Source organism: Lupinus angustifolius, chromosome LG19, assembly GCF_001865875.1.
Source record: "Lupinus angustifolius cultivar Tanjil chromosome LG19, LupAngTanjil_v1.0, whole genome shotgun sequence".
NCBI classification, from domain to species: domain Eukaryota; kingdom Viridiplantae; phylum Streptophyta; class Magnoliopsida; order Fabales; family Fabaceae; genus Lupinus; species Lupinus angustifolius.
The window spans coordinates 3,439,307-3,465,068 of record NC_032027.1 but is presented as its reverse complement, the minus strand read 5'-3'; the positions used below and the strand labels follow the sequence as shown (position 1 = coordinate 3,465,068).

General features: G+C 34.4%; 1 protein-coding gene across 1 annotated transcript in view; it reads right to left on the bottom strand.

Annotated features, from left to right (window-relative positions):
• LOC109334786 (probable 28S rRNA (cytosine-C(5))-methyltransferase) overlaps nucleotides 1-9,133 on the bottom strand; it is a 12,107-nt gene extending 2,974 nt beyond the window's left edge. Inside the window, exons 1-10 of the mRNA XM_019570732.1 lie at nucleotides 8,745-9,133; nucleotides 8,487-8,665; nucleotides 7,148-7,211; nucleotides 6,920-7,053; nucleotides 6,691-6,774; nucleotides 6,510-6,584; nucleotides 6,363-6,434; nucleotides 6,194-6,267; nucleotides 2,529-2,581; nucleotides 365-474 (exon numbers count right to left, since the gene is read on the bottom strand). Coding sequence (XP_019426277.1) covers nucleotides 365-474; nucleotides 2,529-2,581; nucleotides 6,194-6,267; nucleotides 6,363-6,434; nucleotides 6,510-6,584; nucleotides 6,691-6,774; nucleotides 6,920-7,053; nucleotides 7,148-7,211; nucleotides 8,487-8,665; nucleotides 8,745-8,988 — 1,089 coding nt within the window. The 5' untranslated portion in view covers nucleotides 8,989-9,133. The remainder of the gene's footprint in view (nucleotides 1-364; nucleotides 475-2,528; nucleotides 2,582-6,193; nucleotides 6,268-6,362; nucleotides 6,435-6,509; nucleotides 6,585-6,690; nucleotides 6,775-6,919; nucleotides 7,054-7,147; nucleotides 7,212-8,486; nucleotides 8,666-8,744) is intronic.

The following is a 25,762-nucleotide window of genomic DNA, read 5'->3' as shown; positions in this document are numbered from 1 at the left end:
TTTCTTGGGTTCACTTCAGTCTACACAATCACAAATTCCGCTCGCCTCTTATAATCACTGAAGGTTTGTAAATTTTCAATATGGCCATTATTACTATTAATAGTTAATACAATGATTAAAATAAAGGTTTATTCTCTATTTACAGCTCAAGCATTCCTGGTAGCACTCTTTCTTAAAACAATCCAATCTCCCAATCCCAGAAGTATAATTCATCAAACAATTCAGCAAAGCATACAAATCATGCAGGACACCAGGGTAGCTAGATGGATAGTCAAATACAAAACTAAACAGAATGACAACAAGACACATTAAAACTTTTATGTAGACTGTAGTAAACAAATTTAATGAGGGGGAAGATATCAACCTCCTTTGCATCATAATTACAGACGACAGTATTTGATACACCCATACGATGCAAATTTGCAGTCAGTGACTTCAGTCGTGATACCTTAAGTTCATTTGCAAAAATTATACCTGCCATAAAAAATATTATGACTGGAAGCAAGAATTTAGAAATAAAAAACTAAAGAATATCAAGATATACCAAAGCCGGGACAATTTGTTCAATGATTAAGATTGTAAACCCAACATACCAGCTATACCAAACCCCAAAAAAGAAGGAAAGGTATCAGTTCAAAGAATTTCACATCATTATGTTTGTCTAGTATCATAACTTGATAGGGAAAGTTCAGTGTTGGCAAAAGGTTCCCCTAAAATTAGTGTTTTAAGTTATAGCACAGTTTCTCATGCAGCAAAAACAACTTAACTAGTTCAAATAAAGTCTAAAGAGCAAAGTTCAAAGTTCAGAATAAAGCAGATAGTGGAGCAGAGCAGACGACTCTAAATCTAAGTAGTCAATCGCACACGATAGCAGTGCCGCAGAGGTTACAGGTCCCTCCCTAGTCCCCACAACGAAACAGCTGATAGCGCTGCGGCTCGCCGTCGCGGCTGTTGCAGGTCGAGTCGCCCTCCAGTTAGCGCTTTATTTCGCACTCCACAACTCACCACAGGTTGACAGTAAGTGAAAAACTAATTTTTAAATGAGAAATGTCTTTTTTGCCCTTAATTTTAATTGCTGGTATTAATTTTTCTAGGTTATTTTATACAAAAAAAACTTGCACTTTTTTCACTCGTTTAAAACATGTGACGTATAAGCACGTGAAAACTGAAAACTCTTTCCCTCATTTAAAACTCTTCCACTTCCACTTCCACTCATGTTTCATTACTCCTCTCTGCTGCAGAATTACACTTGTTGCAATACTCCCCCTGCTGCACATGCCCACTTCTTTCTCTAATTTAAAGCTCTCACTGCTACACCCACTACTGAATAGACTCTGGAACTCCTCAACCTCCCCCTTAGAGGCTTAATCTTTATGTTTTGAAGCCTTAGAGCTTGATTTATAATACACATATATTAAAGCCTTAAAGACTTAGACTTATTTTGGTTATATGTTATAAATGCTTATTCTGGTATATCTTTAATTTAGTGTATTTTAGTATTTTTGTGGATTTGTATGTGTAGGCTATAAATTACTTCCATATGTTTTCTTAGTTCTAGTAGCTAGCCAACTATATGTTTATGGGGTCGGCCGCTATTTGCAATGTACAATTGCAATTTGTACATTGCAGGAAATTTAAATATGCAAATGTACTATACACATATAAATGCTCAAAATAGAAAATACACAATTAATTATATAACACAAATGCCTTTTAACTCAAAAAAACTCGTCCTTTAACAATATAAATGAGATTGTGGTAGCTAGGATAAGTCTGAGGCTGAACGTGGCATGAAAGAATGTTATGAAAGCTGAAAGCTGAGAATGATGAGAGCAGTATTTTGGTCAAATGGCAAGAAAGCTAGCTCACCAAAGAGCCGTATGTTCAAATTAGGGTCAGGGTAGAGGTGATGAGACAGATGGATCCAAAAACATAGGAGAAAGCAGTTTTAAAATGATGGAAAAACATGGACTTCACCCTGTTATCCTTGTCCCAGTGGGATCCCGCCATCAAACTGGGATAGCGGCATAGAAAGACGCCCAAGAGAGCCGAGCTGGTGAACTGGGATGCCAGCCAAAATCCCATCCCAGTGAAGCCCTTTGCTGGGACAAACTGGAAGACGTATGTTCACCGATGTTTTCCTAAGCATTTTTTGTCTTTAAAATATTCAATCATGCTAACTAGCTACAATATGGTCGAAAGACAGCACTAATATACATTGAAATAAAGAGATGGGCAAATCAATGATAGACTAACCAAAGAAACACTTCATAAAAAAAGCACTATTTTTTGTTAAACTTATTGCAGATGTAATGCATACAGAAAACAGCATGCTGATTTCATAATGTTGAAAATAAATAACATAATTACAATCTCCCTTTCAAAGAATCATGGAAGAAATCAAGAAATAATTGAGTATAAGCCCATTTTGTGTTAATGGTTAGATACATATGAAGCAGTGTCGTGCAGAGACATGAGTATATAAGGTTTAAAACACACAGGAAAGCATAAAATGTATGTTGTTTTACCAGTATTCTTCATAAGGGCAGCAACATATGTTGTTTTGCCACCAGGTGCAGCCCTGCATAAAAGCATAATATGTCTTCATAACCATCAAGAGATATAGCAAGAAAAGAACCATGTTCTGCATTGCTACTCAAAGCATGATGTGCTTATATAAAAAATCTCGAAGATAATAATATCTTCTGAGCCTCAAGATGTAAAGTGCCCTCACTAGGGAAATAACAGCTGTTAGTTATAAAGCTTAAAGAATTATTTGAAGTGTTTTTAAATCCAGACTGGCTGGTCAACTGGGATAACCAGGAGCCGGTACTTTGATGGGTCCAGTTCAACCCAAAAAACCATACTGAAATGGCTTGATTGCTCTTCGAAGAAAATAAAATGGCTCAATTCAATTTAACAAAAATACAAAATTGCACCAGATTGTGTGTTCAGTTATTTGAAATCAGCTATATGGGTAGTAATAGTAGTGAGCTTCTCATTGCTTTTTTACCTCATTATTATAATTTTAATAGCCATGTTTATTGTGTATTTTAACCCAATTATGACATATTTGAAGTAGGATGGAATGGAATGAAAATAACATAATGGAAAGGGTGGAATGGAAGGAGATTCCTCTTCCCATTGTATATATTGGGTGATGTAAACTAGTTAGGGGCACCCCTTGATTCAAGGGTCACTCAAGACCTAGGGAGCCCTAGAACTAGGGTAAGGGCCAAATCCTCCAAGGACACCATTCACCCTGGAGAACCACATAGAGACCATGATCATGGAGGGCATTTATGTCCTTAAATTTTTAATTTACTTTGTTTTTAATAATTGAGATTTATTTCTCATGGGTAGTTTAGGTTTATTTCTTTTTTAAGTATTTTTATTATTTTTCAAAAAAATTCATGTAATTAGGGTTGGGGGTTAAAATATTTAATCTCATGTAAAATGGTCTATTAGTGGCTAAGTAGATGACCTAGGCATGAAAGGATGGCTAGGCATGGAAGTTGACCAAGCCAAGAATTAGGCACTGGAGCAGATGCACCAGCCTGGCTGGGCGTGGGCATGTGCAAGGCCTGACTGAGCAGGGCAGGCAGCTAGGCCAAGGCCAGAACTGGCCAAGGCTGACCGTGGGAATGAGGAGCTAGGCATGTGCCAGGGCAGACAGCAAGGCATGGGCCTAGGCCAGAACTGGCGAAGGCTGACCGTATGGATCAAACTTGGCTTGGAAGATTTAATTCAAATTATTTGAAATCAAATCCAAAACCCACCTAGGGTTACCTTGTGGAAGCTGTGGAGATCATGTGCATGGAAAATCAAATTTGGCTAGCATGGTCAAATTTGTTTCAAGATGGCATGTTGGTGAAATTCAAAATAGATGGCATGGTCAAATCTTCCCAAACTAGCATGAAGAATTTGGCTAGCATGAAGATAAGGAGAAGATCAAACTCTCCCCCACCAAATTTGGCGAGGAGATATTATGGAGATCAAAAGAATTCCTCATCAAATTTGGCCACCTTAAATCAAGGACTTCAAATCCAATGTGGAAGTGCAGTCGCACATCTTTTGACATGGTCAAATTCATAGCAAATCTCGGCCAAACCACTTCACATGCTCATTCAAATTTAAATGGCCAAGTCAAATCCGAATTCCCTTAAATCAAGGGCCAAGCCATGTGCACAATTCAAGTTGGCCAAAAACAACTCAATCCATATGCTTCATGCAAGGATCAAGCCGTGGAGATTCTACTACCCTTTAGGATTTACATGATAGTTTTTAAACATTCAAATTTTGTATTTTTCGTGGGGCCCTTTCTGGCCAGCCACAAACCTAATTATATTTGAGTTATTTGATGAATAAAGCAAGTTGATTTTAGAGTTTAAATTTGGAATTTATTTTCCTTGAGTGAGTCAAGCTCCTTACCCTAGAACTTATCAAACACAAGTGTTTGTGGCGTTCATAGACTTGTCACCAACCTTGGTGTGGCGTCTAAACCGTTAATTCTTATCAAGGATCCTTCCTTGTGGTGAATATCCTAGACTTATCAAGCAACTTAGCTTGTGGCGCCTTCAACCTTTCATATCTTATCCATTTCCCCTAAAACCACACAAATCGTGACCATACACTTGGCCATACACTTTGACCATACACTTAGCCACACACCTTGACCATACACTTGGCCCCAACACACGTCCAACCACCCCAAGGCCTAACCAACCCGTGACCAAGTTATACACAAGCCAAGATCGAACCACATATATAAACACCAAGTCAAGACCAAAACCCCTAACCCAAACTGTGACCCATATAGACCCATACACCTAGCCATACACTTAGCTCTATACCTAGGCCACATAATCGAGCCATATAATCCCAACCTGTGGCCAAACACATTTCCCTAAATACATTCGGCCTAAGCACATACTTCATACCCTAAAAACGTGGATTTGACATCTAAGTCATAATTCCGCGAGCCAAATCAAGTTCAAGCAAGAATGGTCGCTAAGGAAAGTCAAACCACCCTGGAGGTTTCACATCATTGGGTATATTCAAGTATTAAGTCTCATATTGGATATGAGGGGATAAGTAGAAGAGTAAGTGGGAAAGGCTCATGGAACCATTTCCTTAAGGTTTTGGTTCAAGACATGGTGTCTCACTTGTGGCTCTCCAATCTTCCCATGCCCCAGTAACAATGGAACTCTCTGATGGTTGGAGGCTTCCCGACTGCAGACGATCCCAGTAAGTGATATCAAAATCGATAGTTCAGCTGGGACAAGATGGACTTAACGGGGGCAGACTGGTAAGTGTTAGGTAACTACACTTGAGGGAGAGGTTGTTAGGTATATTCAAGGGTGAAGTCTCACATTAGATATGAAGAGATGAGTGAAAAAGCTTATAAGTGGAAAAGGCACATGGAACCATTGCTTAAGGTTTTGATTCAAGTTGTGGTGTCTCACTTGTGGCTATCCACTCTTCTCATGTCCCACTTACAATGAAACTCCCTGGTGGTTAAAGGCTACCCAGTTGTACATGGGTCCAACAATCTAAATGTTCACATTCCATAGGTTCCAACTTTCATCCCAATTTGGAGAGGAAAGGTTCCTTTCCACTCCATCATAATATTTGTTAGAAGAACTCCCAAGCACAAATTGCATGTCGTTTAATGATGGACAATTATCCACAACAGTTAAAATTATTGAAAGTTGTCTTAAGCACAAGTTTGTACTAACGTTACTAAGGTATGCTAATAAAAGGGCGGCCCAAATGTTGAAGCTCTCACCTAATAGAGTATGGGGAGGGAAGATATAGGCAACCTTATCTTTCGTAGGTGGATAGGTTGTTTCAAGGATTTGAACTCGTAACCTCTTGCTCTCTTGGTCACTAAGCAACAACCTTAGTGTTGCGCTAAGGCTCACCCTCCTACATAGGTATGCTAATGATTTGAAACTTTTAGCAATTAACGATTTCCTTTCCTTTTGGCCATTTGAGAATTCATAACAAATTTAGCATTCGTAAATTTTAAGAAGGAATAGTAAGTTGCCAATAGATACCATAAGCTAAGGCCTAAGAGCAACATGAGAAATGACAAGGTTGATTCAAATGATATTGGGAACTGGACAAGTTATCCAACATTTGCATACAAAACGCAGATCGATGAGATTGTGAACGGTAAATAATTACTTACGCCATATCTAAAACTCGTTCCTTCTCTTGTGGAGCCAATGCCATCACAGGTAGAAAAGAACTCGCACCTTGAAGCTGCAAATAGTTACAGAAGTGGTACTGAGTGCATCATATAATAATAAATGAAATGTGGTGATAAACCATAATAACAGTAGTAGAAAACCACCTACCATGTAGAAACCAGCCATATACTCGGGAGTGGCACCAATTGGTACTTGAGAATCATACACAACAAGTCCAACCTGTAACAAATTAGAATGTTACTTGTATTCATAAAAATAACAAGATAAAAGAAAAACTAAGACATGAAACCTTACTTTTGACCATTTGCTTAAAGGATCTAGATTTACTCCTCTATTTATCAAAACATCTGCCAAATCCCTTCTGCGAGTCTGATTGTATACCAAAAATAAAACAAATATACAAACTCAATATCAAACGTCGATAGGTTCATATTATCATATCAACCCCCAGAATGAACAGAAAAGGACATGTTACCTTCAAAGTGTTAGTCCTCAGACACATAGGCCGAGGCTTTTCAAATGCTTCAATCAGTTGTATCAGTTCAACAACTGGAAACATCTAAAACAAAACACAGAATCATGTGAATGAGGCATTACTCAGTTTCTTCTTCCAGCAACTTTGGTATAAGTAACAATGGAAGAGAAAATGGATAGAAAGTAGAGTTCAAAAGAAAGACACCAAAGAAATAAGGTTAGTTTTCAACCTCCTCTAAAGCACCGATTAGAAACTCATTGTAGCCATAGTAGGAACATATATCTTTCTTAAGCTGTTCAATGTACTCCTTCCTTGATGACCCGTCTTGCCTCAAGGTCTTAAAATTTGAAAGAACACGAACAACTAGAAAATCAAACACATTTAAACCAATTACGACAACTAATAAAATATTCTGAAGATGGTGCATGAACATATCTAGAACAGTAATTAAACTTACTCTCTTCAATTCTCCTTTTGAGGTTAGCAATATCAGGAGGTCGTAGAGCTTCTTCCTCGAGTTCCTAAAGAGGAAAAAAAGTGACCACTTTTAGCAAACACCTAACAACCAATGTAAAGATGCAAGCATAACAGAACTCAATAATTTAAACTTTTAAAAATTCACTATATTATTCCAAAAAAAAGTGATTTTGGTGGTATAGTTGTTTTAAATTGCGGTTGTGATCGCGATTGCGGTAACGGTTGTGGTTACTGGGATTGTGGTCGTTGCGGTATGAATTTATTTTGTGATTGAAAAAAATATTTTTGAATCTAATGCAGTACAATGTTGTCTGATCAGTGTTGTCCATGGCGAATGGCGGCCCATAGCGGTTGCCAAAATTCTGCCATCATAGCGTTGTGAGTGGCATTGCGGCCAAATAGTGGACATCATCATTTGACAAAAAAATAATTAAAAAATATAACTCAATTCATAAGAAAATGCACTTAATAAAAATAAATAAAATGGAAACGAAGAGACGGCACACAACAATAGGGAGTTGACGGCAGCCAGTGACAACAGCGACGGCAGAAGCTGGTCGTAGACTACAGAGATGACAGAGAGGGGAAGAGTTTTTCTGATAACAGAAAGGATGTAGGGTTGAACCAAGAATTTGGCCTAAAAACCCAAGCCGGCCCGAATTTCAACAAACCTACCTAGAAAAGCCCATTTACATTGAATTCTGCCTTTTCCGCCATGGCGCTTCCACTGCCATACTGCCATGGCGCCACTTTCGTGTAAATGGCGGACACAACCATATAGCGGATTTTTTGAAATAGCTAATGGCAATTGGTTAGAAAAGGCAACGGCCATCTGCCGTGGCGGCTTTTTAATAACATTGTCCTGATGCGGTCCAAATGCGGTTGTGTTGCGGCACATGTGGCCGCATCATTGTGATTCGGAATCACACTGCAATTGCGGTGTGATGCGATTGCGGCAGTCACCGCAACAGCAATACTACGGCCGCATCATGTGATGCAGTCCGCAATTTAGATCATTCCTTTTGGATAAAACTAAAGTTGTTTTGCAATAAGGCTTCAATTCATAAGAAAATGCACTTTTACATACTCTCTGTGCATTTGCAGGAGCACTCTTCAGAAAATGAAAAACATAATAGTATCTCATAAAAGCGCATTTCAGCAATTTTAAAGCTTCTACTTTTAGTAAAAGCTGAAACCTACAATTTAGCAACGTAGTCAACACTAAACACAATCATTTTTTTTGTGAGAAATGCTTATACAAACATGCCCAAAGAGTCAAAATAAAAAATTCAAATTCAGAATTCAAAATAAAAAAACACCTCCGCAGTTGGTAATCTAAACTCATCAGATTCTTCTTTGATATTGAGCTGCATTTCAGCATCTGCATCTTCTTTTTCTCTCTCCCTTTCTTCATCAATAGCTCTCGACTTCGTTTCAATATCCTCATCATCCGAATCAGAATCCAAACCCGAACTGGAATCCAAACCCGACGCTTTCTCTACAAAGCATAAAAACATCATAATCATGAAAAACACAAAAAACACTTCAACGCGAAAATTCTAACACACGACACATACCTTCTTCATCATCGCTTCCTTGGAGGAAATCGTCGACTAAGGGATCATCCCCATCAGAAGAAAACTCCGAATCAGAATCAGAACCATTATCTACGACTTCTTGTTCGTTTTTTAGAAGCACGTCTTCTTGTTCGGATTCAGAGGTAGAATCATGTTTGGGAATTATGGTTTTACTCTTTTTTATGTTCTTCTTCGTTGTGGGTTTTTGTGGCTTGGAAAGTTTCTTCTTCACTGTAGGAGCCATTGAAGAAAAGTAACAACAGTGAATGCGAATTGTGATGAGTGGTTTTGGTTTGTTCTTCTATGTAACGAGAAGAAGAAAATCAGAAACGGCTAGCTCTAGGGTTTAAGGGTTTACTGGGAAAGAACAGGATGACGACGTGGGCTAGGATCCGTTATTACTACCAATGAATCAAACCAACTCAATCTTAATTTAAAATCTAATTTGTTATTTAATTTGACAAGTTTAGTTCATCAACTAAATAAATTGAATTTTACTCATTAAATAAGTAAGTCAAACTTAAAAGCTAAATATAGTTTGATTTATTAGGTTTATAAGTAATGTTTTTGTTTATTGTTTATTTTTTACCGTTCTATTATTTTTTATGTTTATTGTTAATATATATATATATAAAAATAAAGTTATATATTTATAATTTTATGCGATATTTTTTTAAAAATGAATTAATTATTTGGAATGTTCAAATCAACTAAGTTAAATAGTTCATGAACTTTAACCGAGTTGAACTGGAGCTAAAAAATAACTCGTAGCGTACTCGAGTTAAGCAAGTCAATATATATATATACACTAATATTTTATATTTATTGTTATTATATTATGACTCATGGATTATTATTTTTTATCTTTATTGTTATTATATATAAATAAAGTTATATATTTATAATCTTGTGCAATATTTTTTTTAAATTATTTATTTATTTAGGTTGTCCAAATGAACCAATTCAAACTGAGCCGAATAGTTCGTGAATTTTAATCGAGTTAAGCTCGAGCTAAAAAGTTAACTCCAGTGAACTCAAGTCGAGTTTTGAGTTGAGTAAATTCTTATCGATTTGAGCTTTAGTTCGGCTCATTTCCAACTCTACACTTTGGTGAAATTTTCTCTCTCTTGGGATCAAATTGACTCGAGGATTTCTATGATTTTTTTAGATCAAAATAATGATATATGTACTTCATTATAAAAAATTTAAATTTATATAGATTTTGTACATTATTCATCATTCTTTTGTATTATTTTCATTTAATAGTCAATTATGATTAAACATGAATAATAGATGATTTAGTGATAATGTAAAATATCTTTATGCTCTCATCTCTTTTCTCATAAGGTTATAGTGTGATATTTATTTAATGTCAATAAAGACTTATAGACAAATAATATATATTATATTATTGGTCTATTTACTTTTATTTAAGAATTAATAATAATTGATTAAATATAAATGTTAGATGATACAATGAGAGTGTAAGAAACTATTGCTACCAATATATATCAATATAATAATAAAATAGAATTTACATATATATTAAATGCTATAATACTATCTAATTATATTATTAAAGTTAGTTTTTAAACACATATATTGAATATAATTTTATTCGAATAGTTTTTATCGTATTTTGTTATTTATATTTATGGTATCCCGTGCATCTTTATAGAACGGCATTAGATGGTGAGAGATTTTTGAAACACACCACATATATATACACGCATATATATATATATAATATATATATAAAATACTAAATATATATCCAAGCTGATGGCACATAATATAATATTTAGTAATTGGGAAAATGTACTTTTGTGTAGGAATGATGTGATCGGACTGGATGTCTGAGTAAGAGGTCTTCTGATTCTGGATGAAAGTAGACTTCAACATGACGACGGAGATATCTAAAAAGATGCTTCAACGATAAGTCAGTAAGACTGAATGAGTAATGTCTAGGATCAATAAATGAGATGCGCGAAGTAAGAAGAATATAATGATGACAAGTGATGAGTTCTAAGTAGGGGTGTTCATAGTCCATTTGCATCACTTTTTAGGTAAAAAATGATCAAACCCAAACATATAATTAACATGCAGTCTAATCCAGTCTACTCTGTTTATATTAAGATGTCCGATCCAAATATTATATGTGGTTTCGACTCCATTTTTTTTATAAAATATTAAAATTATACTTACATTCAAAATTCATAAAAATAACTAAATATTAAGCATAAAGCAAAAATACAAATAGTGTTCAACAACATTAAAACAATATTAAAATGTGCACAACAATAGTATAAGTAAAGAAGATCATAAAATAGTAAGAAATAGTAAAACAATAATAACAAAAGCAAAAAATGACAACAACAAGACATCAACAATAACAAGACAACAAAATATCAACAACAACAATATGAGCACCTGCAATGTAATTTTAGCAGTTAGAGTATTCAATCGATGATTAATAACAATAATGCTTTCACAATAATAAAATTGATAATAAAGCACCTAATTAGAATCAACACTTGAATCCTCTTCATTTGGTCTATAAATAAGGAGGATTATCCTTCGTTTTCTTCACTTTGCATTCTGAATTCTCTACTACAGAGCCTACTTTGTTGCCGATCAACCTCGTCTTCTTATCACAATTCAACTCTTTTCAAACTTCTTTCTATGTAACTTCTTTTCCTTTTTTTCTTTTGTAATCATGGTCCTCATTACCGACCTAAAGTCTAGTCTAGATGAGGTGGAGGTTTTGCCTGGACCTCTACCCAATTTTTCTCGCGGTCATCCTGTTATAAGGATCAACGCGCCCGGAGAGGGGCAAGTGATATGAATACTCCCGATCGTGGAAAGGGAATCCAGTTCGATATCTGGCGCTTCTTCTAGTAAAAGGTTGTTGATGTCGAATGGTAGATAGGTTTCCAATCCCTCGGGGCTTAGACGACCTCGACTCCCGCTACTGGTGGGTTGATTTGGAAGTGTTGGGCACCGCAAGCTACTTCCTGGAGGATTTGACGCCCAAGGTTTCTATATTGGCACGTCCATCGAATTGCACCTAATTGAATGCTCCCACTTCTAAAGAACGTGTTTGACATGACCTCTATATGGATTAGGGGGCAAGTACAGCTTCTATGTGTACGAATACTATACCCAGAAGATCGGGCTCAAAATACCTTTGGATGGGTGGTATGTGGACGTCTAAACCATCTAGGGTCACTCCTTCTCAACTACATCTGAACGCTTGGGGATTTACCCGAGTGTTCAGACTTTATTGCAATGTGATGAAGTTCTCTTACACGGTTCGCTTGTTTGTCTGGATGTTCCGAGTTACCCATAACACCAATCCGGATGAAGAGAAAGTCGGTCATCGTGGGTGGACTTGTCTTCAGTCTAAGAACAAGCATGCCTTGTTCCACCCTTTTAATTATACTTCCAAAAATTGGAAGGCGTGGTTTTACTGGGTCGAGATCTAGGGAGCAAGCCATGAATGGGCTTATGGCTCTCGGGGCAAGCATCGTTTCCAGTTCTCCTAGAACGGTAGCCTCCATCAGACGTCAGCCAAGAAGTTCAGTTACGCCTTTGAAAGTCTCGAAGGCCCAGAGATTGAGGTTTCCTATATAATATTGTGGTGGGTTGAACACAACTTCGTGCTATCTTGTTCCGACTTTTCCAAGGGTGACCAAACTTTTGAACGTTTAATTGGTAGGTATTAAGTCATGTATTTGTAACTTGTACATTTTTGGTTGCATATTCACCTGTCTCTTTTTCTGCAGTTGTTATAGCCGATCTCCTAGAGTAGAATCGACTGCTGAGCCAGATCATCCAACAATTGGGGTCGGGAAAACAAGCTCGAACAGGCTTGCCCCTTCCCGCTTTTAGTCAATTCAGTGGGATTTCACCTCCTCTGACTAGCCGATGAACATATCTTCCACCTCATCCTCCTCTTTCGACTGACCGAAGTGGGCTGGTCCAAACGGCTCTGGTTGTTCCTGCGGTACCAGTGACGGTCGTTTTTGTGATGGAACCTCTACCCAAGTTTGAGGCACCTGTAAAACCCAGTCTTATCATCCCTCCTCGAGCCATTCATCACACTATGGGGAAAGGGAAAGCTCCAACTGTGGAGGGTCGGGTTCCGTAAGCGGCCAAGATCAATCTGGTGACAGACGAGGTGAAGGTCGTCTTCAATGCATCATCTGTCCGGGACATGATGAGGTAGGTTCGGGCAACTTCAATCATGGTTACATCAATCACCAAGTACCTTGAAGGCGAAGGCATGATAGTTGAGCTGTTGGGGGGCGAGGCCCTTCCAGCTATACGGGATCACCATTTTGTTGAGCTACAGAAGGTGAAGGAGGCCCATGCGGCCGAGCTGAATGGGTTAGAGGCCCATATAATGGCGGCTAACCAAGAGTTGTCTAGTCTGACCCACCGATATAGGGAAGCCTGCAGAGTCGTCCTAACTGTCCAACGGGAGTTGGTCGGTTCCCAAAATGAGATGGTCGGTCTGATGGCGCATTTTGAGGAGGCCAAAAGCAAGATCCGTCAGCTCAATGATAAGTTGAAGTTGTTGGATGAGCAGGGGCAGGCTACTCAGGACTCTTGCAACCAAGCCCAAGAGGAGGTTGTTCTGCTGACTAAGGAGGTGACTACCCTTAGGTTGGAGTGGGATGGGCTGGCAACGGAACAGGATTTCATTTCTAGTTGATGGTAGAAGCGACGTACCTTACATCGGACAACGCTTTTTCCCAAGTTGGTCTGAAGTACATAAGCGAGGATTGATCTTGGACAAGCATCAATGCGTATGTCTAAGATGGGGAATTGTTATCGAATGAGGAAGATTATGTCATGAAGTTGTCGATCCTATGAAGGGGGGTCGAAGTGCCTTGTAATAGTTGTAGGATTTTCTGTAACTTCCTCTTTATCAATGAATGTATCTGTTCCGTATTTGGTTTGCCTTCTTTTATTTTTCACATTGTGGGATGTTAATTAGCGTTGGTAAGGTATCTTTGACCTGAAATGATTTCAGTAACATGCCTACAATAATTTGGTCACAGAAGGGAAATTGGTCGGCCTTTATACTTCTAATAACAATTAGAAACCAAAGGTATGTTTGTCGGATATAATCCTTTTAATAACAACGTGACTTAGTAAAATGAGTGTTCTCCTAGTCAGAGTCGGTCGTGTGCGACTTGTTGCTTTAAAAAGGGGTTAGCCCCACAGTTGAATAGAACGAACTTGATTGGAAGTACTAATACCAAAAGTAATTGAATATTAAATAAGGTAATCTTGGTCAGGGGTAACCCACAGAAGTTGAATATAAACACCTCGAAGATAATATGACAAGCCCAACTTGGTGAAGTAATAATGTTGAACTTGATCGGGAATAGAGGTAGTATAAATAATTGTTTTTGAGTTTGAACAAGGTAATGTTAACCAGAAGGGCTGGTGATAGATATAACTGAACTTAGAGGTAGTGATGTTTTCCATGTTAAAATCTGAGTCCGACCAAGTTGAGTGGCCTGAATGTGAATCTGACTAAGGGGAGTAAAGTCCACGCCTTATGTGACTATTTATATGTCGTCATAGGGGGACATGTTCTGCACCATCAAAGGGACAAGGTCTGTGCCTCAAGTGAGTTATTTGACCATCGTCGAAGAGGGACATGGTCCGCACCTTGAGGGGTTTTTGAAGTTGGACCACTGGTAGGGGGACAAGGTTCGCACCCTAGGTGAGTTATTTGATCATCATTGAAAGGGGACATGGTCCGCACCTTGAGGGGTATTTGAAGTTGGACCACTGGCAAGGGGACAAGGTCAGCCCTAGGTGAGTATTTGACTATCGTTGAAGGGGGATATGGTCTGCACCTTGAGGTGTATTTGAAGTTGGACCTCCGGCTAGGGGGGCAAGGTGTGCACCCTGGGTGAGTTACTTGATAACCATCAAAAGGGGACATGGTTCGCACCTTGAGGGGTATTTGAAGGTTGGCCTCCAACCAAGGGGAGTAGGTCTGCACCCTGGGTGAGTTATTTGACAACCGTCGAAGGGGGATATGGTCCGCACCTTGAGGGGTATTTGAAGTTGGGTTATATTACTGCAATAAAGACATGAAATGAACAATATCTCGTTACCACATTTTTTGTGTTGCGCTTAAGGGGGTTGTCCTCCCACGAGTGTGATCCACATTACATTTTTTAAACACGAAAAAGAAAAAACTTCGGGAGTGTTGTTGCTTGGATCGGTGCAACATATATGCCACTACTATACGTGTTCATTCTTGGTGACCGAGGGGAGCTTGGACAAATGGGCCAAACGATCCTTTGGCCACCGAACTTGTTGTATAAACTATGAGTTCCTTACACGCAGGACTGTCAAATTGGGGATCATACTCTCCTTTGTTAGCCCGACCATCCATCTCAACCATGTGCACTCCATTCATTCTTTTTTGGGGGTGGCCCTCCCCTTGCTGCCGGAAGACCGTAGAGGCTCATTTAGTAACATCTTCAGGCACAATGTTGGCTCCCCCGAATGGTGCACACCCAGAGATTGGAGAGAGAAACTTCATGTACAACCATTATTTAGAGATGCAAGAACCATATCCCATCCTTAAAATCTGATGAGGATCAATGGATTACTAATGTTGATCAACTCAACAACCATGTAACTTCCTTCTATACTACGCTTTACACTGATGATTCTCCCAATAGGGATTTCTGCCTTTTTGGAGCTTTCCCCAACCTTTCTGTATAGAAGAAGTTTTTCATTGGGCTAGAATTCAACGGGGAAGAGATTCGACGGGAAATATTCAGTATGGGGAGTTATAAGGCTCGTGGTAATGATGGCTTTCAAGCTCTCTGTTATCAAACGAGTTGGGTCATTGTTGGCCAAAAATTGATTTCAGCAGTTAAGGAAGTTTTCCGAAACCCATCCTTGGCGGTGGGCTTAAATGAAACTCTTTCAATTTTGATTTTGAAAGTTGATAATACTACCAATATGCGTCAGTTTCGCCTGATTAGTTTGTGCAATGTATCCTACAAGGTGATCACTCAAATTCTTGTCAATCGTCTCCTAAGTGTGATGCAACAGGTAATAAGCCCCCATCAATGTAGATTTTTTCCGGGTAGGCATAGCAGTGACAACATCACTATAACCCAAAAAGTTCTTCACTCTATGAATAAGAAAACAGGGAGAATTGGTTGGATGGCTATCAAGATTGATCTCGAAAAAGCTTATGATAGGCTTAAATGGAGCTTTGTTGAAGATACTTTAAAGGATGTGGGCTTTCTAGAACAATTTATTACTACGGTTATGTAGTTTATATCCAGCCCAATAATGCAAATTCTTTGGAATGGTGAAGTGTTACATCCATTTACTCTTTCTCGGGGCATTAGACAGGATGATCTTATCTCACCTTATATCTTTGTTCTTTGCATGGAAAGGCTCTCTCAACTTACTGCCTTAGCCACTTCTATTGCTCACTAGAAACCTGTCAAGTTGAATAAGGATGGTCCTTTAATCTCCCACCTATCTTTCGCTGATGATCTTATTCTGTTCATGGAGGCAAATTTGAATCAAGTGGAGGTTATCAATGAAACTCTTAAGCTCTTTTGTGATAGTTCGGGGCAACGTATTAACAAAGATAAAACTCGTATATTCTTCTCCAAAAATATTAATGAGAATGTTCACAACCAGATTACAAGGAGCTTCGGTTTTGCAAGAACTCCTGACCTTGGTAGGTACTTGGGAGTGCACATGCATCCCTCGAGAAGACGCAAGCATATGTATCGTTTCATTCTTAACAAGGTCAATCAAAAACTTAGTGCCTGGAAGACCAATTCCCTTTCTTTTGTTGGGCGTGTGGCACTTTCTAAATTGGTGGTGCAATCCCTCCCATCTTATGCTATGCAGACAGCCCTCCTTCCAGCCTCAATGTGTGATACTGTCGAAAAAGCTTGTAGAACCTTCATTTGGGGTGATACAGTAGGATCCAAAAAAAATCACTTATTTAAGTGGGACAATCTCTGTCTTCCACAAGAATCGCATGGTCTTGCCATGAGGAAATCTAGGCTTGTTAACCAGGCTTTTATGATGAAGGCGACATTCTCTTCCCTTCATGCTGAATTATGGGGGGTCATAATGGGTTTGAAACTTCTTCGACATTGGGGTTTCAAAAAGGTCATTATTGAATCTGACTCGTTGTGTGCCATCCGTTTTCTTGATGCAGGCTGTCTTGAGTCCCATTCAGTGCACGCTATTCTTGGACAGATCAAAATTTCGATGGAGGGTGATGTTGTTTTTGTTTGGAATCACATCTTTAGGGAAAGGAATTCAGTGGCATACTCACTTGCTAAATTTGGCCTTGCTTTAGTGACTGATTTGTGGGTGTTTGATGTTCTTCTAGATTTTTGTTTAATCCTTTTTCAATTTGATCTAGTATCCACTGTGTATAGGAGGGAGTCTAATTTCCTTTAGATGTTTTGCTGTGCTTTTTCTATTTATGCGGCTTAGCCGCTTGCTGTCATAAAAAAAGGTAGTATTTGTTTTGTTGTAACACAGTAGTCAAAGTATTTTATTTATATTTTGAGGGAGGTTGAGAATCTGATGTTGTAATTTATAAAAAAAATAGTTTAGAAAATTTTCATTTCACATTTTTATTATCGGCTCGTGCAACAAATTTTTATATAATTAATATTTATGAGAAAAATATATATATATACTAATAATGTAAGAGTATGAATAATAATATATATAAATTTTTATATTAACAATATATAAATATCACACTTATATAAAAACAACATTCACATCTTAGTCATTCTTCATCTCTATATTTAATACTTGTGTATGCTAAAATATTTTAAAAAATTAGTAGACATAATTCAATCTCAATTCTCATATTAACTTCAGTTATTCCATTATATATACTAGCGTATTGACATGCACTGTCGTGTCTGTCAACCCGATTTTCCATCTTTTTGTAATGTATAGTTTGTATTTTATAAATTCAGATATAATTTTTTGCGCTAAATTTACGGTTGAATTTATTCAATTGGTCTAATATTCAATTTTTTAAATACACTTTTAAAATAAGAAGATAATAAGGATAAAATAAGAAAATAATATTATATGGTTTTTTGGTACAAATAAAAAGATATTGAGGGCAAAATAGGAAAACACAAATTACACCATGATGGGTAGTTATTTTGTGTTTTTCCTTTATTAATAGTATAGAAGTATAGAAGTATAGATATATATCAGAAATGTAATATATTTTCACTTTATATCATATTTCTATAAAATTAAGTTTATTGGTTCTCGTAATAAACGTTATATTTTTTTTATTTTCTATAAATTTAGCATATATAATTTTTATTTATGAAGTACTAATTTATAATATTAAAATTATTGAAGGAACAAATATAAGTTAACGTGTAGGAAGATGCTTGTAAAAACACTAAAATATGATAATCAATATATAATTACAGTTTTTTCTTTAAAAATGACACATATACAAGTTTAAACCAATATTATGAAACTCAAGTCATATATTAAACCAAAAGATGTTTTCATATAAAGTTTAACTGATTAAACTATTTAGTCGCATTAAATAATACCATATATAATTAATAATTATATATAAAATTAGCATTTGTGTATAAATATAGGCATTGTTCTACAAAACTTTAAAATAACTTTTCAAGTATCTTGTAACTTTTTGAGTCACTCAACAAGCTATAGAGACATTCGGTAAACAAAAATTGAAGGTAGCTTGTAGCTTTTAGAAAGAAGTTTGTAGCCTTTAAAAACTACTTCAAGTAGCGTTTAGAAAGTAAAAGTAGCTTTCAATAATTCGCTTTCCAATTTTGCCTTCAATATTTTAACAAATGACATTACACGCTCTCAATTAAAAAAACCTTATTTTGTTACTCATACATTTCCTCAATTTATGTTTCCTTCATAGAGAAAAAAGTAGTAGCCCTCTCCATTCGCATGGCTTCCCACTGATTAGCACTTCAGGTACGTTATACAGTTTACAGGGTTTTATATGGGACATAAGACTAGGGATGGCAATAAAAACCGAACCCGTGGGTACCCGCCCGAACCGAACCCGAATTTAATGGGGAAAACCCGATGTGATTGGGTTCGGGTTCGGGTTTTACTCGGGTTTAAATTTCGGGTTCGGGTATGGTATAGCAAAGACCCTAACCCGAACCCGCCCCCGAAGTAAGGTAATTCAATTTAAAATTGAAATTTCTATCATTTGCCAATTGTTTTTAATTTCTAATGTTACTTTATATACTATTGGATCTTCAAACATAAAAGAAATGAAATAATACAAGAGAAAATAGAAATGTTAGAGTAAAATTACACGAAAATAATATCATATTTTCCTTAACACGTTATCATTTTCGGGTTTTTTTTTTCCGGGTTCGGGGATGGTATTTTTATTTTCAACCCCGTTGAGTTTGGGTTCGGGTTCGGGTTTTGAATTTCGGGTTTGGGTATGTGCAAACCCGGCCCCGACTCGCCCCGTTGCCATTCCTACATAAGACCCCATTGAAAAAGATGGAAAATTCTTAGCCAAACTAGCAAGTTACTCGTGCATTTGCACATGACGGTATTTTTTTGCCGCATGATTAAGAACACAGATTACATGTGCATTTATGATTAAGAATATGTATGTTGCTCGTGCATTCGCATGGTTAAAATCATATATGTTACTAGTGCATTCATATTGTTAAAAAATATTAATTATATATAAAATCATACGGTCAGATCATATGGTTTAAGTGTTTAAATCGGATAAACTTAATATAGGACCTCTTCTGGTTTAACATCTTGCTCGTCTTTCCCAATATTTTTTTTTACACATACATAACATGATATAGTTAGTAGTATCCTATTAATAAAAAAATATCAATAAATTTATAATTTCATTATTATTTGATTCTAAAATAAGATTAGTATAAAAATAAATATTATTATTTGAATCTAAATTAACTACAAACAATATGTTATGATTCATATTATTACTATTTTAATATTGCTATAGTAACATTATATTTTAATATTGTATAGGTAATCATATTCCTTTTATTTTTAAATAAATCACATGTCATGAGGGCTTGAGAGATTGACACATGTCATGAGGAAGTTCTTGAGGGATTGACACATGTCATTGAGAGATTGACACATGTCATGAGGGACCTTTAGTTTTGATGAGAGGTTGACACATGTCATGAGGGCTTGAGAGATTGACACATGTCATGAGAGAGTTCTTGAGATATTGACACATGTCATTGAGAGATTGACACATGTCATGAGGGACCTTTAGTTTTGATCGTGTAATATGTTGAATTAATCATGCACGTTATACAATTTAATAAATCAGAATAAATTATAGATTAATGAATCCAGATATAAACAAATTATCGGAGATGATGTAAAATATTAATGAGTAGATATTACTCAATTAATATTCCATAAAATCATTAAATATAATACTGGAAATTTATATTTCATTTTTGTAACTAATCCATAAATTCAAACAACAATTGAATATAAATTGAATTAAATATTAATATTCCAAAAATTTATTATTTACGAAAAATTTATATCAATAATAAACATTGCTAAAATGAGGGAATTATAAATAATTTAATCAAAATATAAATCAAATAAATTAATTATCACATTCAAATCAAATTGCTTTAATATTTTGATTGTCACATCCTATTAAAGATTAAATATAAATTAATCCAAAAACGCAATGAAAATCAAATCGCAAAACTAATTTTGAGAACAATTATTTAATTTTTAGATAACGAAATAAAAGATATTCAAAGACAATCATACCTAATGATTTTTGCTTCTAAAATGTAACTAACAATTGATTAACTGTGTACAATATCATTTTTGTAACTGACTGAAAAATGTTGAACTTTTATGTTCCTTTATATAATTATTATTTAATTATATATTTATCAGTATAATTATAAATATGCATTAAATTTTCAATTTTAAACTAATCATGTAGTATGCTCCATTAATCACATTTGTCATGGAGTTGAATGAATCATGACAAATTACATATAAATATAAATTGATCCATAAATTCAAATTTTGTAATTGATCCATAAATTCAAACAAAATAGAATATAAATGGAATTGAATATAAATATATTTCGCAAATTTATTATTTACAATTATGAAAATTTATATCTATAATAAACATTGCTTAAAATTAGTGAATCATAAATAATCCAATCAAAATATAAATCAAATCAATTAATTATCACAATCAAATGAAATTTCTTTAATATTTTTATTATTACATCCTATTAAAGAGAAATTCAATCAAAAAACACAATAAAAATCAAATAACAAAAATACATTCAAAGACAATCATGTCTAATAATTTCAGTTTCTAAAGTGTAACTACAAAATAATATTACTCAATTAATACATTCAAAGACATTAATGAGTAATTATTACTCAATTAGCATTCCACAAATTTATTAGTTATAATTATGCAAATTTATACCTTATTTTTGTAACTCATCCATAAATTCAAACAAAACAGAATATAAATGGAATTAAATATTAATATTGCATAAATTTATTACTTATATAGTAGAATATAAATGAAATTAAATTGTCTTTGTTTTCGGTGGTTATGACTAATATGATATCACATTTACTATGATTAATTAGATAAAATATACATATCAACAATTAAACATGCTAAATTATTTAGGATGAGGATAACAAAATTAAAGATTATTCTTACTAATATTACTAATATAAGGTTGACACATTGAGATAGTGAAAAATAATAATTTCGAATGTAAAAGAACAAACACATAATAAAATTAAAGAACTATTACTCTACACACAGATAATGAATATAATTTCTAATCGTTGTATTATAGGATGTGAGGTTTCTTTTCTGCAAATGTCGAAACAAAGAATATGGCCAATTTGTATTTCTTGCTTTAGAAAAAATAACCACACAGGAAAAAATATTTTAACAAATATCATGTGAGAAAAAATAATCAAATTCATTTGTTGCGCAAAAGAGAATAAAATTGAAGATTTTAGTAAGATAGGGACACATAAATATAACACTAACTCGTAGATATCTTTAAGGGAGAGTCAAACTGCAAATGAAGAGATAAGATGATAAAAGCGAGATAAGATGAAAAGATGAATAAATTCATAACAACAAACAAACAAATACAATATTGTAACTTGTAACTAAATGTGTGTATATATATATAAATGAAGATTGGGTACATAACATAGTTATTGAGAGTTTGGTTATTGTTAAGGATGAAATCTTTGTAAATCAGACACTAAGAAAGATGATTATTGGAAGAACAAATCTACAAAATAATGAAATCAATCGTACCATATATACAATATAAACAAATCAAAGAAAAAATAAGAATATACATACATATTAAACAAAAAATCAATTAAAACATCTAGAAAATAAGAACATATCTAAAAGTAAACAAATGAATGAAAAACATCAATAAAAATGCACTTTAAACAACATATTTACAAAAGAATAACAAATCTACAATGATGAAAATTGAGTAACGGGATACAGAAGTCATCATAGTAGGTTAATGAATGAAAAAATCAATAAAAATACATTTTAAACAACATATTTATAAAATAAGAACAAATTTACAATGATAAAGTTAATGAATGAAAAAATCAATAAAAATACACTTTAAACAACATATTTATAAAATAAGAACAAATTTACAATGATAAAGTTAATGAATGAAAAAATCAATAAAAATACACTTTAAACAACATATTTTGTAAATATGAAACATTTGATTGTAGACATGTGAGAGAAGAATAGAGAAATATGAAATGAAAGGGGGAGAAGAATATGAAGATATAAAATGATAATGTGGAGAAATAATTCACTTGTGAAAAAAGATTCAATCCCCTTTATTGTGAGATATAATTTCTTCATATAATAAAAAACAAATGGACTCATTAATCATTAGAATTAAATTGTACAGTGAACAAAAAGGGAAGATTGACATGTTTTGGAGGGAAAGTTTTGATTGAGAGATTGACACATGTCATGAGGGACCTTTAGTTTTGATGATAGGTTGACACATGTCATGAATGCTTGAGAGATTGACACATGTCATGAGGGAGCTTTAGTTTTGATGAGAGGTTGACACGTGTCATAAATGCTTGAGAGATCGACACATGTCATGAGAGAACTTTTTTTGTTATATAGGTAATAGATATATGCCATAATATAGTGTGAAGATCCAAATCGATATTATGATGGCTGCATTTACATTGCATAATTATATTCACAATAACTCAAATAATAACATGCTCTTTAGTAAGTTAGAACAACATCAAGATTATATACCACAAGATAAATATGAAGATAATGATATCAATTGTGAAACTTTGAACCAGATAAATTTTAGAAAGGGAAGAATCTGACAAGATTTCTCACTTATTATAGGAGTCAATGAGATAAAAAATATTTCATAATCTTTTCTGATGGATAAATTGTTTTCCACTAGATTTTTTTGTGATGTATATATACATTATTCTTGCATTTGATTGTTAGATAAATGTATGGAATATTTTCCTAATATATCTTTTAACAATGTATAGTATCAATTGTGAAAGAATATTTTAAACTTAGTGATTTAATTGCATTTTTTGGAAAAAAATTTGAAAACAAAAAAATATATTAAAACAAAACAAACAAATAAATAAAATATTATATATCTCATTATAACTAAAATATAAAAACGAATGATTATTTTATATTATTTGTGCATTTGATTGCTTCAATTAATAAATAATGTATGCTCTTTTTATTCATTGTTTAAATTTCAACTAGTTACAAATCATGTTTTATCAAACAACTCTAGTTTAATAAGCTACATTTACATCTTCAAACTTTCAGCTACCTTCACAACTACAAGCTACAAGCTCACAATTACAAGTCAGTTTTCTCAAACAGAGCCATATTAGAGTAACACATCTTTGTTTTTTTGGAGTTGAATTAGGAATGATAACGAGGCGGATCGGAGTCGGATTTCTACTTACCAAACTCTGAACCTGAAATACAAAACTCGAACCCAAACTCGAACTCAACATAGCTAAAATTAACAATATCATCTTTAAACCAGACAGGGAACCCAAAAAACAATTAATTAAGTGGATGTTGCATTGAATTAATATGTGGCAATTCAATATGGCAATACCTCTCATACATTATAATATACCCCTCTTAATGTTTATTCAAATATAATTTCCAAGTATTATATCCTTGTATTGTTTGCACCAACAACTGTATCTTCGTATCTGATTCCAAATATTGTGGACAAAAAAAGAGATACCAAATAGACTTGTTAGATTAAGAATCACCAACTCCAAATAGTGCTATAATATTTAGTTTCTGGTGCCCATTTCCAATTAATCTAACATGTCAGTCAATACAGCAATACAATTTGGAATTTGAAACTCTATAAGGCAATATTTATTTGTTCAATTTTGCATATATTGATCATATCAAGTTTTCCCTATTAAATTTAGGTTGAGTTCGGACGAGTAGCCACGGGTTCGGTTTTCATTGTCATCCCTAAACTAAATAAAGAAAAGCATTAGAATATTGTTTTGTTTTTTTAATTTTAAATAAACCCTCTAGTTTACTTCCCGGGTTATTCCAATCAAATTTATATGATGGAAAGCAATTCAACTTCTTATTAGGTGTGAGCGTGAGACGGGTTGGGATCGTTAAGCATGTACCTCACCCGTCCCTAAAGATTGATTGAGTCAATTTTTGAACTCGAACTCGTCCCTAAATAGGATGAGACGCGTGAGGGACGAGTCCAAAATAAGACGGGTCAAGATAGGGACGAGTCTAAAATAAGACGGGTCAAGATAAGGACGGGTCGGAGTTGGAAAAGGACAAAATGACAAACGTATATTTTTTCTCAAATCTTTAAGCATGCACAATCAAAGTTATCACAATTTGTATATAAACTCAACTAAAACTTGCATCCCACATACATCAGTATATAAACTACAAACTGCAAATTGCATATTTCACACTAAAAACTATCACAATCACGTGACTGAAAATTATAGAAGACATTGAAAATTTGAGAATAATTTAAACTGTCACGTGTCATTATAAGCTGAAGTGTTCTTGTAAATGATAAAAAACACATGAGAACTGAAATGATAACAACATACCAATACTCAAAAGTTCAAACAAAAATGAATACAATAACTAGCTATTAACTGAAAAATGAAACTTAAATTGAAGTTTAGACAAAGTACACAAAAACTAAAAATTAACTGGTTTTCTTATGTGTTGCAGTGTCCTTCACTCTCGTCAGAGTAGTCCTTCACTATCAAGGAGAATTAAACAATGGAAAAAAAGGTAAGGAATAAGGATAAAATGATAAGTGATATGGATATATTGTGTGTGAGCTTATAAGTATTTGAGTTATATGGGCTGATGAACATCATGAATATTGATAAATAATTATTGAACTATTCTTGATATATAACTATAAGGGACGAGCTAGGTGACCCAAACATAGACTCAAATCCTTTTTTTTGGGCGTTGAGTCTGTACTTTTTTATTTATTTGAACAGATCAGATTCATCTCTAAGTTATTAGGTAGAGACAAGTCTATAAATTGGATCAAGTCTTGCTCACCCCTACCTCTCATTAATTAAGACGGCAAAAACATATCACAAGGACAATAACATTGATTTAAACATTCACAATCTTAATCGTATAAAGAAAGTATATAGCTAAATTTGATTAATATTATTTTCATTAAATTTTATTCTGTCGAGTTTTTCCTTTTATCCTATAGAAGTTTTATTTAAAAGTGTAATTGTTTATTTAGCGAAAATATTTGCTGTTTTTATTTTATTTTATATAACTATTAATAATTATAATATCAGATTTATATTTCCCTTCAATTTCC